A 16,412-nucleotide genomic window follows, 5' to 3' on the forward strand; every position below is an offset into this window, starting at 1 on the left:
GAAAAGAACATTTGCCTAGGAAGGGAAAACGGGAAGTGAGAGGCTGGGGATAACGCTCTGTAAGTCCCCTGAGACTCATTGCAGGCCGGGGGCGGGGGTGGGGGGGCACAGGGGGAGGTGGTGCAGTCTGGGGCGTTTTGACAGGTCCCCCACTCCAGCCTCACCCCTTCTACCCTGGGACACAGCTGCAGCAGCTGCCCCGCCCCCTCTGCCTGTGATGTCTGCTATTGGCTAGAGTCAGACCACGCCCCTCTGAGGCAGCCTGCCATTGGCTTAGGTCTTTGATGTTTCCGTGCTTGCGGGCAAGGGGAGAGACGTCATTCTCTGGAAACTGCGGACTTCCTCTCTGCTTGTCTGGGTCATCTTGTCTGCCCGTTGCTGGTCCCAGGCTCGCTCTCTGGCCCCAGCCCTCTCGCACTCTCTCCCTCAGCAGCTGTCTCTCTCGTGACCGCTGGCCTGTCTTTCTCCTCCGCCTGCCTGGGTGGGCGCCATGGACCGGAAGCGGCTGATCACTGACTCCTACCCAGTAGTGAAGAGGAGGGAGGGCCCCACTGGACACAGCAAGGGGAAGCTGGCACCAGAGCTAGGTCTCTGAGGTGTGGGGAGGGCGGGAGGAGTGGACACCAAGGGACATGGGACGTGGGTGGACAGGGGCAATACAAGGGGAAGGAAGTATGTCCTCTGCCTCCTACACCAGGCCTGGTAGCAGAAGACAGAGGCAGAGGGGCGGTGAGGGCTGAGGAGCCATGGGACAACTGTGAGGCAAGGGGCAGGGAACCCACCCGGCAGGGCACAGTCCTGGGCAGGCCTGAGGAGCAGCCTGTCGTTGCAGAGGAAGAGATCCAGCCCCTGAGCGTCAATGAAGTGGAGCTGGAGTTGCTGAGGCAGTTTGACCTGGCCTGGCAGTATGGGCCCTGCACAGGTGAGAACCCCTCAGGTCCCCGGAGAACGTGCTGGAACAGTCCCATCACCCACATGTCTCTGAAACAACCCAAGCCCCTGCCTGACCCCCTCAGGCACTGCCTTCTGAGCCTGGGGAGTGTCCCTCCCCACCCCTCCACACACATTCTGTAGCCTGGACTCTTCCCCACCCACCGAGGGCCTTCTTCCCTCCCTGGCAGGGATCACGAGGCTGCAGCGCTGGCACCGGGCAGAGCAGATGGGCTTGGAGCCTCCACCGGAAGTGCGTCAGGTGCTGCAAACCCACCTTGGAGATCCCCGCTTCCAGTTCAGGTCAGAGACAGGCCAGGGAGGGCTTTCGGGGGAGCTAGAGTCTTCTCCAGGCACTGCCAGTCTGCTGACCCTGGGGGTGGGGGCTGCCCTGACCTGCAGGAAAACGGGTGCTGGCTTGGAGGGCCTAGCAGAGCAGGCAAGAAAGTTCTACAAGCTGTCTGGCTCAGGAGGGCAGAATTACTGTTGCCTTAATAGTTCTTATCTCTGAGCTAATGGTGGGGGAAGGGTACACCGAGGCCCAAGGTACTATCTATTTCGTGCTGAGGGGATGACCAAGGACTAGAGGCCATGGCCAGGAACTGGTGCTGCTGAAATCAGATCAAGGGACTAAATGACTCTCTCTGGTTTCTCCTTCCCCCCTTCTCCCCTTGTGCAGCCTCTGGCATCTCTACCCCCTTTGAGGTACCACCACCTGAGATCCCCTGCCGGTTACCCAAGAACCTCAGGACACAAGTGAGAGCCCACTGCTGCCCCTCAGCTCAGCTCTGCTGTGGAGAATGTCTGGCAGGAAGGAGTCTCGCAGGGAAGGAAAGACGCTAAATCTGGAGGTCTCCCCGCTCAGCCCTCCATCTGACCAGCGGGCCCCTGGAGCCCCTTGAAGAGTCGAGGAGCCCTTCCTGCCTGGGAGGTGGTCTCTGAGGGCAAGGACCCAGCCGTGACGATTCCCATGCCTGCCACACACCTCCCTGACCCAAACACTGTGATCCTGGCGGTGGGGTAGCAATTTAGGCACAGCCTTAGCTGAGCAGACTCAGGCAGATGCACTCCCTACCTAAGGCTAGGAATCTGAGGGCAGAACTGGTGCAGCTCAAAGGGCGAGGGGTTCACTAATGCTTATCAATAAATAACGCAGCCCGGAAGCCTAAACTCCAGTCCCTTAATGTGGCCCGGCTTGGGTTGGCAGCACGCAGAAAGTTGGGAGGTGGGAGAGAGCCAGCAGCACGCTTTTTTACAACGTGCGTGTGTGTACCCCACTCCCTGCCTAACCTTAACCCTGAAAGACAGGTTTGAAGCCCAACGGACAAGTCCTCCCGAGCCCTTCGCAACCTCTGGCGCCCCCTCGTGGTGCACAGAGAAACTACTCTTGTCATCTACCCGGACCAGCCGGAGAAAACCTGAGACCAGCCATCTAGCCTGCCCAGAGTTCTCCCCCTCACAAAAATAGGTCCTTTGTCAGAGGATCCATGACGCCCATGGCTCATAAAGTCCAGACAGTTTCACGCATTCCCAGGAAGCACCTCTGCTTCCCACATGCAGGGTTCAAAGCAGGGTTGGGGGAGGGTTTCAACCCACAGCACCTGCTCAGAGATGGCCAATGTCTGAGGAAACTGGATAGTGCTGGGCATGGAGAACTGGTTGGAGCCAGAAGCAACGTCTGGGGGACCCTAGGACAGTATGGCGTGGAGAACGTAATCAGTACCCCTCACACAATGCCACCTTCGTTTGCTGTTTCAGCCCTCCATTCTGGGGCAGATAGAGAAGCATGATGAATTCCTTGGAAACGGGCCTAGAGAACGACCAAGTGATCTTTCTAGCCCCCATTTTGTTGAGCACTCACCATGCCTCAAAGACTTTAAATGTTTTATCTCTAAACTCCCTTAAAAGCCTTCAAGGCAGATTTTACCAGGAGGGAAACTGAAGCCCAGGGAGGTTGTGCAAGCTGCCTGGCAGCACTAGCAGGACGTGGCGGTGCAGAGACGGGGTCCATGTGCATAAGCTCTTCCCACCTATACCATGTCCTGCCCATCCGCTGAGCGCCTGGATGTGCCGGGCCTAGAGGTTCCCTTGGGTGTTGTTAGTGGTGAGGAGGTGGACAAAAACAAGCATATAAGCAATATGTCGGAGGCAGGGGGGGTCCATGGTAAGCGAGATTGGGGTGAGAGGCCAGAGAGTGCCAGAGAAGCTGGTCAGGGAAAGTTCTATGGCAGATGGCCTTTAAGCAGAGCTAAAGGAAGTACGGGAGTGTGCCTTGCACCTATGTGGGTGTTCCAGAAAGAAGGAACGACAACTATACCCTCCCCAAGGCAGGAATGTTTCCAGCCTGGCCAAGGAACAGCATGGAGGCCAGTGTGGCCAGGGCAGAGGGAGCGAGGGGAGCGTGATGGGAAAGGAGGCCAGAGATGCAGCAGGTAGGTCCCACAGGGCCTTGCAGGCCAGGATAGGAATCTGGATTTTATTCTGAGTCAGAGGAAGGCATTGGTGGGTATGAAGCCAATAAATGACATAATCAAACATGTTTTGAAAACATTATTCTGGCTGTTGGAGAACAGATCGTGGGGTTGGGAGAAGATGCAAAACCAGTCAGGAGGCTATTCCAGTTGGCCTCGTGAGAGGCGATGGTGATCTGGACCAGGGCAGGGAGACGGTGGTGGTAAGAATTGCCAGACTCCTTCTATATTTTGAAGGAATAACTGACTGACAGGACTTGCTGATTAGTTGGCTGTGGGGTTTGAGAGAAAGCAGCCAAGGATACCGCCAAAGGTTTTGGCTTGAGCAACTGGAAGGACAGAGTTCCCATTACGAAGATGAGAAAGATTGTGGGAAGGGAAGGGTGGGGTGGGAATCAAGAGTTTGGATTTGACATCTGTGACACATCCAAGCAGGGATGGGAGCAGGCAGTGGATATGCAAGTCTGGAGTTCTGGGGAAAGCTATGGATTTGAGACATAAGTTTAGGCATCTTTCAAATGACATTTAAAGCCATGAGTGTGAATGAGATTACCTAAGTGAGTACAGACAGAGACAAGAAGTGGCCGAAAGACAGCCCTGGGACCGTCCACGCTTACAGGGGAGGGAGAACAGAGCATGCAGCAAACCAAGCTGAGGAGTTGCAAGACTGGAGGAAAATAAGGAGAAATTAGGGCCTGGGAGGCCTGGGCAGGTGTTTTCAGGTCTCACAGTAAAAGAAGCCTGAGAACAGCACGCTGCACTTGCAATGCAGAGGTCACTGGAGATAAGCAAGTTCCTGAAGTGCGGGGTTAGGAGTGTGCCTGGGGTGGGCTCAGAGCGAATGGCAGAAGTGTGAACAGGGAGCATGCCAACTTTCAGGACCTTCTGACTATAAAGGCAGCAGAGAAATAGAGTGGTAACTAGAAGGGGATTTGGGACCAAAGGAGGGTTTTTAATTTATTGTTGTGTTTTGTCTTTTGTTTTAGTAAGTACAGCATAATTACATGGTAAACAGAGTGAGCCAATAGGGAGGGAAGCTGAGGAGGCAGTTATGTGAATGAGGTCTTTGTGGAGGTGGGAAGAGCCAGGAAGAAGATGACCTTAGATAGGAACATCCACTGTGATAGGAAGGGAGGCCGAAGATGCGGGATGCAGTTGGGAGAGGGAACATTCGAGAATCAGATGTTTGCTGAGAGCCAGGCACGGCTAGGACGGATCTGATGTTTACTAAGTGCCATCCGTGTCGTCTGCTGTGCTGAATGCGGCACATGGTTTATCTAGTTGACTCCTTAGGACAATCTCATTAGGTAAGATTACTCATGTTTCACAGATGAGGAAACTGAGGCTGAGGGGAAAAGTGACTTGGTCATCAGTAAAACCCAGGGCCCAATTCACACCCAGGTCTGTCTTCCCACTCCATTACGCTGCACCTGCACTGCCACCCGCACCTGTGCCGCAGGTGCTTAGGAAGGTGTTGCAGACATCAGACCTACCCACATAGAAAGCTGAAAAAACAATGTAGTATGAGTGCTACCGTGGGGCAAGTAGGCGTGGTATAGACACGAATTCTCAAGAGCATCACCTGTTAAAGGGACCCCTGCTGTAGAGGCCTTGAGCGCAAGGACTGCCACCTGGGCTGCCCTGGCACTACCTCTGCCTTACCTCACCCGCGCCCAGCCCCTGTGACTCCCCGCGTCCCTGCTTGCCGGACCTGTCTGCAGCAGAGTGACCACACACTACCCACTAGAGCTGGGGGGTGGCCCAAGACACCTCCACTCTGAATATTCTTAGTAGTTGTGTGTTTGATCTTAAAAACCTTCGGTTAATTTTGCATTCTATTCCATGATACACGTGGACATAAAAATGAATAAACTTACTTATCAAGTAAAATGAAGCCTCCAGGAAGATGCGCCACATGTGGCCTATGGCTGGCTTCATATACCCTGACATGTTCACCACCACCCAGCCCAGGCTGAGCAATGTGGCAGAAAGCCCCATACAAGTGTTTACCGGAAGGAGATGGGTGATAAGTGGCCCTTGAAGGGTGAGTAAGAGTTAGCTAGCAGAGAAGAGCACTCTAGACTGAAGGAGTGGGCTGAGCAAAGGCAACTAGGATGTGTACACCCAGGGGAGAGGGGTGCGGACTGCAGCACACGCTCTATGAAAATCAGCACAGTAAAAACTAGCATTTCAGTGCTTATGCATCCAGCACTGTTCTAAATGCCTTTAATCCTCACAGCAACCCTAGAAATGATTATAAAATTTTTATAAAGTGATTTTAAAGAAGAAATTCAGAAGCAGAGGGGTTAAGAACTTACCCAGGGTTACAAAGCATTTAAGTGACAAGAGTCAGGCTTCAGAGCCTCCACTCATATCATGAGGGACGATGCCAGTGAGGCGGGCTGGGATCAGACACAGGGTCTTGGGCCTGAGGAGTTTGGACTTGTCTATGGTGATGAGAACTCTTGAAGGTTTTTGAGCAGGAGAGAGAGAAGATAAAAAAAAAATCATTCTAGAGAATGTTTCTGACCAAGTATGAAAGACTAAAAGGGAAGGGGGAAGAAACTTCAGGCAGGAAGACCAAATGGGAAGCCATTAAGTATTCAAGACATGGGTACTGGGGTCCTGGATTAGCAGACAGAATGGAAAAGACAAAAAGCTAAAGAGATGTGCAAAGAAAGTTGGCAAGACTCGCGTTTGGGAAAGGAAGAATGGGGAGGAGGCGTCAAACATGACTCAGGTCTTGAACTTGGGTGGGTGAGAGAATACTGATGCCATAGGCAGAGAAATGGAAACTGGGAGGCTCAATTTCAGGCATGTTTACTTTGAGATGTCGACAGGACACCCAAATGGAAACATCTAGTTGGCCATGGAAACCTAGAGGTCAAGTCTAGCAGCGAGGTCAGGAGAGAATGTGGTATTCAGGGGATAGAGGGAAATTACTTGCTTAGAACTGACACTGGAGCCCATGAGCATGGATGAGTTCTCTGAGAGACGGAAGAGAGAGAGGGAGAGGGTGCTCAGTCAGGACCAAAAATGGCCTTGAGTGGAAGGCCTGCGGTTGAGAGGGGAGTTGTCAGAGTGGCAGAAGAGGCAAGGGAGAGCAGTGTCTGGGAGGTTCCTAAGAACTTCACAAGTGCTCATGGGCGGTGTGACGCTGCCAAGATGTCGAAAAATATATATCATAAGGAATAATCCTATGGTGTCTCCATCTCCTAATTCTGTCCCCGTTTTGTAGTTCTCTCTGGCATCCCCAGCTGTCATGGTAACTAACTACCAGGGCCACACCCATCAACGAGGGCCGTACTGATTCATTCTTTATTGACTCAGGTGTGGCAACATGTACTCACCCTCAAACCCACACAAACTCAGTAGTAGTGTGAAGGCTTAGAGGAGCTAATTTACCAAGAAACTCAAGTAAACAAAGGAAGGGAACTCAGACTTCCTGAAGACAGCCCTTTAGCTGAGTGTTTAAAGACAAGAGGGGGTTTCCACAAGGTGGACAAGTGATGTTGGACCATGTGTCGAGTGCTGAGTCCTTCTTGAGTCCTCCTTTGGTCCTTTGTTTCTTGAAGGCAAAGACATTTCCTAGAAACTTCCTCTGGGGTGGATGCCTCCATCACCTCACCTGGAGGTTCTGGCGGCTCCTAGTCCTGCAAGTCCTACCCTTGATTTCATGCTGTCTCCCTCTGCGCTGCCTTCCCTAAGAAGAGTTAGGGATTCATTTTCTCCCTCTGGTAACCTGTTTGTATTCTATTATTGCCCACCGCATTGCTACAACAATGCATGTCATTGCCTCCACTGCTGGAGAACATTTTATCCATGTCTGTGTGTACCTGTGCGGGGCCAGCTACACAGTAAGTACTCAACTGTCAGTAAGCTAACAGAACCCTCCCACTTCACTCACACCTACTGTTTGGTCTGTTGGTCTTGTCCAACCCGTGAGAACCATTGAGGTACCAATTTTGAAGGCCAGTCGTAAACTTGAGTGAAATTTGGTCTCTATCTAAGTCAGTTCTCCTGGGGGTTGTTTGGCCTTGGTAGCAGAAACCATCTTTTCCTAGAACCTTCTCAGCAAGGAAGGCATCAAAGCAGTCTGCTTCAGAAGCAAGCAGGCTCCTTTTCACTTCCTGTTGCGAAGCCTGTGCCCCACAGGGCCGGTCAGCTGAGCGCTCCTTCGAGGGCCTCTCAGATGCAGAGCAGACACGACCATCATATCCCGTGAGCACAGGGCCACCCTGCCCTCTTCTCGACAGGCTTTCTGAACCATGGCTGCTCGGGCTCCTGCTACTATAGCCACACAGTGATGAGGCACACACTAGTGCGATTCCCAGAACATCAGTTTGGCATTGTTTATCGAAATGCAGGTGCCCCTTTCAGTCAACATCTAGAAATTTATCCTATACATACACTTGTATGTGTACAACAACATACACGAGATTACGGATTACAGCACTGTTTGCAATAGCAAAGACTATAAGCAGCCTAAATGTCCATTGATCAGGAGTCAGTACGTGGTGCACGATGGATACTGTACTGTGAAGAAGTTCAAGGAAGCCCCTTCTGTATAGGTACAGATAAGATGATCTCTAAAATACATAGTTACGTGGGGAAAAAGGGTTTCCAAAAGGTTCGAATTTTGAACTATGTAACTATATTACCTATTTAATTGATCAATCAGTAAGAAAAAAGTCTTCCCATGTGCACGTTAATGTATTTAACAAATGCTAACAATAACAGAATCAACCCCACTAGGGTAAAAAGGGTTTCGTGTCAGGTACCGCAGGGGCTTTGGGGAAGCCCCTGGACTCACGATGTTGTTCTTGTTTCATTGCATCCCACTGGGAGAGAAGGGTCTTCTACCCGTCCTTATGGAGGTCCCGGCAGTAGGAAGGTCCAGAACAGCTCTCTAGAAGGCCCAATCCTTCTACAAGGTCTCCGCCAGGCACCTGGCACTGCGACAAGAGGTAACTTGTCATGGCAACAGGGTTCATAAGAGTCTAGTGTAAGTCCAACCAGTTCATTCCTTTATTACTTCATCAAGTACATACAGGCCACACGACCGAGTGAATAGTATGAGGAACAAACAGCTCAGGTGCCCAGTCTAGAAGGGCGTTCAGTCTACTCTTCACTCTAAATGTGATCGGCAAAAGCTAAAACATTGGACGGTGTATGTTGTGAAGACCTGGCGAAACACACAGGAGCCTCTAGGGAGTGGGGGGCGGAATTTGGTCACACTATTAAGACATCGCATTTACCCTTCGGCCCAGCAATCCCACTTTTAGAAATTTACACCAAAGATTCCCTTTCACAACTCCTCCGCTCTGTCACTGTAGTGTGAAATCAGCCATTGGCAATACGTAAACAAATAGTAGGCAGCCATGGGCAAGATTTCGTGGGGTATAGTTTGCCAACCCCTGCTCTAGGTCATGGCCTTTCTGGTTTCTCAGCCCAATGCCCAGAGTATCGGTGAAGTATTTCCACTCTGGCTAGGACAGAACTCAGATCATCCCAGCACGGTGCAGTCTCCAGTATCTCCATTCCACTCCCAAACCCGCAGCAGCAACTCTCTGCCAGGTCTTACAGAGTCTCCCCTACATACATGCAGCCCAACTTTCAGCTAAGGACCCACAGAGAACCCACTTACGGACTTCCGGGCATCTGCCCTCTGCACAGCTGCCACCCCCCTGCCACCCTGCCCTGAAAGTAGCTGCTTCAGCAGCCGTCTGCTATGATCTCTGTCTTATCAGCTCAGGAGAGCTGCTGTGCTCTGCATGGGCTCCACCTCTGTGCTGTGGTCAGCAAACTGGCCCCAGGCCACAGTTCGAGGGCTCACCTCAAGTGTTTTCCTTCTCTCAGTATTCACAGTTTTGCTCACTGTTCAGAGCCTTATAATAGTTGACGTACATATATCTCCCAGTTTTACAGTTGTTCATAACGGGAAGGCTTGACATGGTCAAAAGCAGAGTCCTAGAATCTAATGATTTAAAAAAATTCATTCTCTGCTCATTGACAAAGCCTAGAAGCAATAAAACCCTAGTAGCAACAAGTAAACCTAGAACCTGGACCTCAGTTTCCAAATGTCCTTTCCCCACATGAAAGAAACTAGAGACCTTTGGACAAATGGCTGACCCCATACTTAGGACAGGGCAAATCCTAGGTGCAGCTGGAACATTATGCCGTGCGACAAGGTGCTCAAAGACTAATAGGGACATGACAGAAGGACCTGGGGCCAGCTGGAAGGAGCTCTCACTGGACAAATGTAAGAAAATCTGAGCATTGAAAACAATAATGATGGCAATGGCTTATAACACACTGAATAAAAAAAAGAATACATTAATCTATAGTGATACTGAAAAGGGAACACGGGAAAATTCTTTACTGAAGATAATAGCTTATTATATTAAATGCAAGCTAAGTGTAGAAAGAATGACATAAATAATTTAGGCAAAGGTCATTATTTGATGCCGAAACTAACAACTGACAGATTGTTGAAGACAGCGTATTCACAAGGTCTCGATTTATCACCCAACAGATTACTTATGACTATAAAGGGAAAAGGGTTTCTTGACAATGGAGAGATCTAGAAGATACCACTTTAAACAAGTACACAAATGCAGTATCAACAATAATGGGATAAAGCAATATTAAATGGCTAAAGTAATGCAAAAGAAAGAATGTGTCACGTAACATAATATTATTTTTTTTAAAGATTTTATTTGTTTTTAGAGACAAGAGACGGGAAGGAGAAAGAGAGGGAGAGAAACATCAATCGGTTGCCTCTCACACACCCCCAACTGGGGACCTGGCCCACAACCCAGGCATGTGCCCTGATCGGGAATCAAACCGGCAACCCTTTGGTTTGCAGGCTCTGGTGCTCAATCCATTCAGCCACACCAGCCAGGGCTGTAATGTAATATTCTTACAAAAGATTTAACCTAAATCTAATTGTGAGGAAATATTCAAACAAATCCAAATGGAGATATGTTTTACAACACAACTAGCTGGGGTTCTTCAAAAATGTCAGGGGCATGAAAAACAAAAAGGCAGGACTACTCTAGATTAAAGAAGAACTAAGAGACATAACAACCAAATACAGCCTGTGATCCCCGATTGGATCCTGAATCAAATTTTTGTAAGAAGCTGTAATGGAAAATTTAGGGATATTTGGAGAAATGTAATTATGGCCTGTAGTCCAGATAATAATATTGCATCACTGTGAAATTTCTTGGTTGCTATGGAAAATAGTTTGGTGGTGCCTCAAAAGTTAAACATAGACTTATATGATCCAGCCGTTCCACTTTTAGGTGCGTATCCAGAAGAACTGAAGGCAGGCACTCAAACAGAGGCTTCTATACCCACATTCACAGCAGTGTTATTCGCAATAGCAAAGGTGCAAACAACCCAAGTGGTCTATCAACAGAAGAATGGCTAAATGCAAGGTCACATACACCTACAATGGAGTATTATTTAGCCTTGAAAAGAATGAAATTCTGATACACGCTACATATATGAACATGGGTGAACCTTGAAGACATTATGCTAAGTGAAATAAGCCAGAAACAAAAGGACGAATTTTGTATGATTCCACTTATATAAAGTCCCTGGAATAGAGAAAACAATACAGACAGAAAAGTAGAATAAAGGTTATCGGGGGGATGGGACGTTTAATTGATACAGAGTTTCTATTTACGGTGATGAAGTCCTGGAAATAGACAGTGGTGATGGTTGCACAACACTGAGTGTGTTCAATGCCACAATTATACACCTGAAATGACTAAAATAGTACATTTTATGTTATGTGTATTTTACCACAATTTTTTCAAAGGAAGTATATTGTGGTTACATAGGTCAATGTCCTTATTAACAGAAATGGGCCAAAAAACTTAGGGGTGAAGTGTCTTAATGCCTACCTCTTATTTTCAATGGGTTCAGAAAAAGAGAGAAATGTGGCAAAAGACTAACAACTGGTGATTCTATATATAGAGTGTATATGTATTCACTGTACTATCCTTTCGACTTTTGTAGCTCTGAATTTTTTCAAAATGAAAAGAAAGTACTCAACAAAATTTTTAAAGGAATAAATAAATGTCAGAGGGGATCCCCCCACCCTCCTTCCCGCTGATAGAGAGAGCAGTATATGAGCAAAAAGGCGAGGTGGTGGGAAAAGTGTTTTCAAGGAACAGTCAGCAGTCTGGCTTGACTTGAGTGAAAGGTGAGCACTAGGACGCCCTGTGTGATGCAGCCAGAAAGGCCAGCTGGCGCCAGATCGGGAAAGTCCCCGAACAGAAGAACAGAGTCTGCACTGCGCTTGGCAGGCAATGGGAGCCCCACAGAAGGCAATAAACATGAGAGCAACATGTAAAATGATGAAATACCCAAAAAGATTACTCTAGTCCTGATGTTCTAGAGACAGACTAATGCATGTAAGTAGCTGGGAGGCACAGGGGCAAGGGCTTGGGCTGGGCAGAGAAAGCAGGAATAAAAGGCAACTGGTTTTGTGCAGGACTGGCAGAATTTGGTAATTAATTAAATGTGCTAAATGGGAATTATCACCCTGAGGCTTACACCTGGGTGTAGAAGAATAGAGGAAATGGGGAAGTCAGCAGGAGGGGCTAGTTTTCAGCTCAAGACTCAGAAAAACAAATTGTAAGGAAGAAGAATGGGTTTAGTTTTGTCCCAGCCTTCCCGTCAAATGGATCCTTAACAGGCCCTCAGCCTGTCAAACAGGTGTGCAATTAGAAGCAGAGTTCTCTTTCCAAGGACAGCTTCTCCATCAGACCAGCCTCACCTGGCCCCACAACCCATCCCAGGGATCAGAAGGCCCTTAGAGCTAACTGGTACCTCCAGTCCTTCTTCAGTAATGTCCCATCAATCTGGTTCCTGTCCACTTCGCCTGCATGTAGTTCTGTCTTCTTGCCATAACCTCCTCTCTTATCTGAGTCCTTTTTCCTTTGTAAGAGAGGAATCAGAGGTATCTGCCCAGGAGCACCAGTCCTGCAGTATGCAGGCCAAGATGGGCACTCCTAAGCAGCTCATCTGCGGGTAGGTGAGGGCGGAGGGAGGGGGAACTGATAAAACAGCAGGGCTGAGGGGGGGCGGGGGGCTGCAGCAGGACGGTGGGTAGGGCAGCAGGGACTGCCTGCAGCAGATCTGGCAACAGGGAGAGCATCTGGCCATGTTCTCACCAGCCCCACCCTCCACATGGGACAGTCAGCGGTCCTGGGGTGGGGATCTCTGCTTGCCAGCTCAGGCATCCCACTGACCCCAGAATAATTCCATCTGTTGCCCCAAACCACTCACTTGGTCACGGCACTCTGCCTCCCTCTTCCAGTTTCCCATTTCTGTGTAGAAAATAAGAGCTCGAGGTTGGCAGAAGTGCAGACATTGTTACGAGGCAAAGTTCAGCCTAGCACAGGAACATTTGGGACCCTGAGATAACCAGGTTGTGGCCAGGGCTGGAGGAGGAATCTAGCTGACTCAACAGTGAGAGTGGAAGCTGTGGAGAAGGTCTTTTGAGGCCTTCATCGGATGGGGATCTGTCTGCCAGACCAAGGGATGAGCTGCGCAGCAGTGTGTGCTGCCTGGGGAGACACACCTGCCCAGCTCCAAGCCCTCTCAGGCCATGTCAAGAGAATGCACGAAAATCACAATCATTTCTGTCTCCTCACCCCAGCCTTCAGGAGCATCCCCCTTCACTCAGCCTGTTGCCCACCTCCACAGTCACATCTAGCTTGAGTTAGGCCAACATGTGGGGCCTTGCTTTAGTCTAGGCTTGTCCTGCATGCCAGTCTCTGCCACACCCACCTCCCCACCTTTACCTCTGAGGCTCACTGAGCTGCTGCCAGGGGTGTCAGTGGGGCGGGGGCATTACTCCCCAGGCCAGGGTATCCCACTGGGCAAATTTTGCCAACTTGCCTCCCTACCCAGTGGGAGAATAGCTTTTGTATTCTTGGTTCTCTAGCCCATATACAGAATCCCCCAAAGCATCCCAGCTACCTAGGGTGACTGCCTGGGAGCAGACAAACCTGGCAGAGCAAGGGGAGGAGCACCTACTCTCTGATGGGACCTGCTGCCATGGGAACACACAGGTCCAGCAAGTCCTGGAGAGTGAGAGACTCTAGTTAAATATGTCTTATGACAGAGAGAAGCTGGGCTGGGCTGGAGAATTGAGGAAAATGGACAGGAAATTCTGGCTGAAAAGGGAAAGAAGGAGAGCCTTGGTCTCACTTCAGGTTAGTCTAGGACTGCGGCCTCTCCAATAGGCAGTGAACCCCTTCAGGGACAACTGAAGCAATGGAAAAATCACGGGTCTCAATGCTCTTTGACTTACAACCTGAGAACTCAGATCTCTCAGATGGAAAAGCAAAAGTTGTAATACAAGACTTTCTGGCTGTTGTAACTTGTAAAGAATCATCATGCCCCCGAAGTGGCCTGAAGCAGGCCTCCATGGTGGGCACTGAGCTGCAGTAACCTCTTCTCTAGAGTTACTAAGGCCTCCCGTGGCACCGAGCTGCAGGGGATCTTGACACGCCTGGCGGGCACTTACCGGCAGTCAGCAGAGTGGGAGCGAACTGGAGAGGCAGGACGAAGAGGAAGGGCAGCTCCAGGGGAAGATGACGTGACAGCTCACCTTGGGTTGCAGCACCAGGATAGAGAGCTTTTATGGTTCCCAGAAGTCCTGCATCATCCCACACCTAGGGACGAAACTGGCAGTCAGTAGTGCCCCATCCCTTCTTTGGTTGTACCCACTTAACCTCTCCCCAGATTCCTCGTTCTCAAAACCCTGTACCCTCTGCGATCCTAAATAGGAGAGAAGTCTAAATAGGACTTAGGAGGGTTTTCTCTGTCCTCAAGATATTCTCCTTTCAATCTTCTCTGCTTTGCCCTCCTCAAGTGACATCTCTACCCCATGGCCTAAGGCACTTCTCTGCTCTCCAGGTCATTGGACATCTGCTCTGAGTGGCCTGTTTCAGTACTGGCTCCTGGCACAGGTTCAGCCATAGGCAGGGCTGGAAGAAGGCCAGGGCCCGGAAGTCAGCCTGAAGATGGTCCTGCTAAAGCCAACTTCGTTCCTTTGCAGCAGGTCTTGGCGATCTGTTGGCATGGTGAACATAGTTTCCCACTCCAGGTGGGTCACAGATTGGAGAAATCGTCTCTGGAGAGGAGTGAGCCACAGAAAAAGAAAGGCCAAGAAAAGACACAAATGCCACAAGAGCCAAAGAAATATCCATCACTGGTTGTCAAAACTGCTTCGTGACCCTGTGCCGCAGTTTCCTCCCCTTGTGTTTCACTTCCAGGAAAAAAGGCTCACAAACCCTCCTACTCCTTCACTCTGCTCCCAGTTGGCTGGTACCGCACTAAATATGCCAACAATGTGGCCCTTACCCCATAATCATCTGTCTGTTCACATTCTTCCCTGAGAAGAGTGGCTGTAAGAGGGTGTGTGAGCCTAACAGAAGGGCCTCAGGGTAACTCAGAGACCACATCTCAGTTCCTCTCCGCAGGAAATCTGTAACCCCTCTTTCTGCACTGATATTTACTGTGTGCCACCCATGCGCTGAGCTGAAATAACATACTGGCCAGAACCCAGTCCCTGCCTTTTAGGAGCTCTCCGCATAGTCAGTGCTACAGACATTTCTCCGCTGGGTCTTGGGGCTGTGGGGAGGGTGCCCAGGATATCTTTCCCCTACTTCTTGGCATGTCCACACTTTCTGCATCCTTCAAGGCCTGGCTCAAATGCTGTCTCCTCCTTGACGCTCTCATTACATAGCCACAGAGCAGCGTTCCCTCCTGCCTCTGAGTGCTCACAGCACAATTACTTGCCCCTGTCTCCCGGCAGGCACATCATGAGAAGTACTTGTATTAGATGTGTTCGGATGCATAGTGGGTCTTCTCTACCAGACTGTATGTTTCTCAGTGCAAAGATTGCCTCACATCTTTGCATCCCTCGGAGTACCCTACACAGTACCAGGGACATAAGAGGCGCTCAAAAACACTCAGACGTCCACATAAGGAGGCCTGTTGGATGCGTGAAGGCTTGTTTGTGGAGCTACTGGTAGTTCCCAGATTTAAAAAAAAAAAACCCACACACATTTTATTAACTAATTTAAAACTCTTTGTTAGGATTTTCCCAATTAATACAAAACTTGAGCTACGGGCCAGTAGCATAGGATTCTCGTGTATTGCTTTCAACCGTGTGTATCCAGTCTTATATAAGATTGTTATAACAGTACATAGAGATGATCGTTCCGTATTCGGCTGTTTCTGCATCACAATACGTAAGTGCTGCCGTCCTCTGTGAATGTTAAGGAAGGGAAAGTACAATATCTTCTGCACTACTGGTGTGGGGCTTGGCACCCTCCCTGGGTGCTGCTACAGACGAAGGGAGGAGATGCCCCAGCCAGGAGCGTCTGGCCTTGGGGAGGAAGACACAGGCTTCCCCATCAGCACCGGTCTACAAAAGCATCCTGCCTAGAAAAATGGACTGGCCCAGGATAAAAAGAAATGGCTCCAAAAATTAGCAAAAAGTCTCGTAATGGCTAAGGAACATTTTTTTTTTTTAAGTATCGGAAATGATGGCTGGACTTGGGATGCTGCTTGCCATGTACAATCCTCTGGCTAAACTTATATATGAATTGTCTCCTTTAGTTTCCAAAACCCTGAGGTGGTACTATTAATCCCCCCAGTTTTGCAAATAAGGAAGGAGAAGCTCAAGAGATATAATAACTTTGCCCAAAGTCACATACCCACGTTCCTCTGATTAGACCCTGAGCTGAGATTCTAGCCCAACCCATGCAGTTCCCTTTCTCCTTGAACGTGGCGTGTGGTAGGGGACAGCGCTGCCACAGCCGCTAGCAGAGGCCTTAGGGATCAGCGGCTTCAACCTCCTTTCTTTGGAGGGAAGGAAACTTGGGCTCAGAGCGATGGAGGAGCTTGTCCCTCGGGTCACCCAGAGCCACTGTGCAACGGAATCAAAGCGTGCACTAGAATTCCAGCCCAAGCCCCATT

General features: G+C 49.7%; 1 protein-coding gene and 1 long non-coding RNA gene across 5 annotated transcripts in view; one reads left to right on the forward strand and one right to left on the reverse strand.

Moving 5' to 3' along the window:
* LOC128780930 (uncharacterized) overlaps window positions 1-16,412 on the reverse strand; it is a 37,967-nt gene that overhangs the window by 21,079 nt on the left and 476 nt on the right. Inside the window, exons 2-4 of one of the 3 annotated variants that reach the window (XR_008426866.1) lie at window positions 13,951-14,098; window positions 12,705-12,745; window positions 10,066-12,353 (exon numbers count right to left, since the gene is read on the reverse strand). This is a non-coding gene — a long non-coding RNA (uncharacterized lncRNA). Of the gene's footprint in view, window positions 1-10,065; window positions 12,746-13,950; window positions 14,099-16,412 lie in introns of those variants that run through there. The other 2 variants (XR_008426864.1, XR_008426865.1) reach the window with 2 other exon arrangements.
* POLD4 (DNA polymerase delta 4, accessory subunit) lies at window positions 307-2,093 on the forward strand. 2 transcript variants are annotated; one of them, XM_045183323.3, is made up of 4 exons: window positions 307-587; window positions 833-922; window positions 1,122-1,192; window positions 1,610-2,093. In XM_045183323.3, the coding sequence occupies exons 1-4, from the start codon at window positions 491-493 to the stop codon at window positions 1,688-1,690; spliced, it is 339 nt and encodes a 112-aa protein (XP_045039258.1). In that variant the 5' UTR covers window positions 307-490; the 3' UTR covers window positions 1,691-2,093. The 2 variants fall into 2 exon arrangements, with proteins under 2 accessions (XP_045039258.1, XP_024429931.1); XM_024574163.3 differs by having other exon boundaries at window positions 311-587; window positions 1,122-1,233.

This window comes from Desmodus rotundus, chromosome 5, assembly GCF_022682495.2.
Source record: "Desmodus rotundus isolate HL8 chromosome 5, HLdesRot8A.1, whole genome shotgun sequence".
Lineage (NCBI taxonomy): Eukaryota > Metazoa > Chordata > Mammalia > Chiroptera > Phyllostomidae > Desmodus > Desmodus rotundus.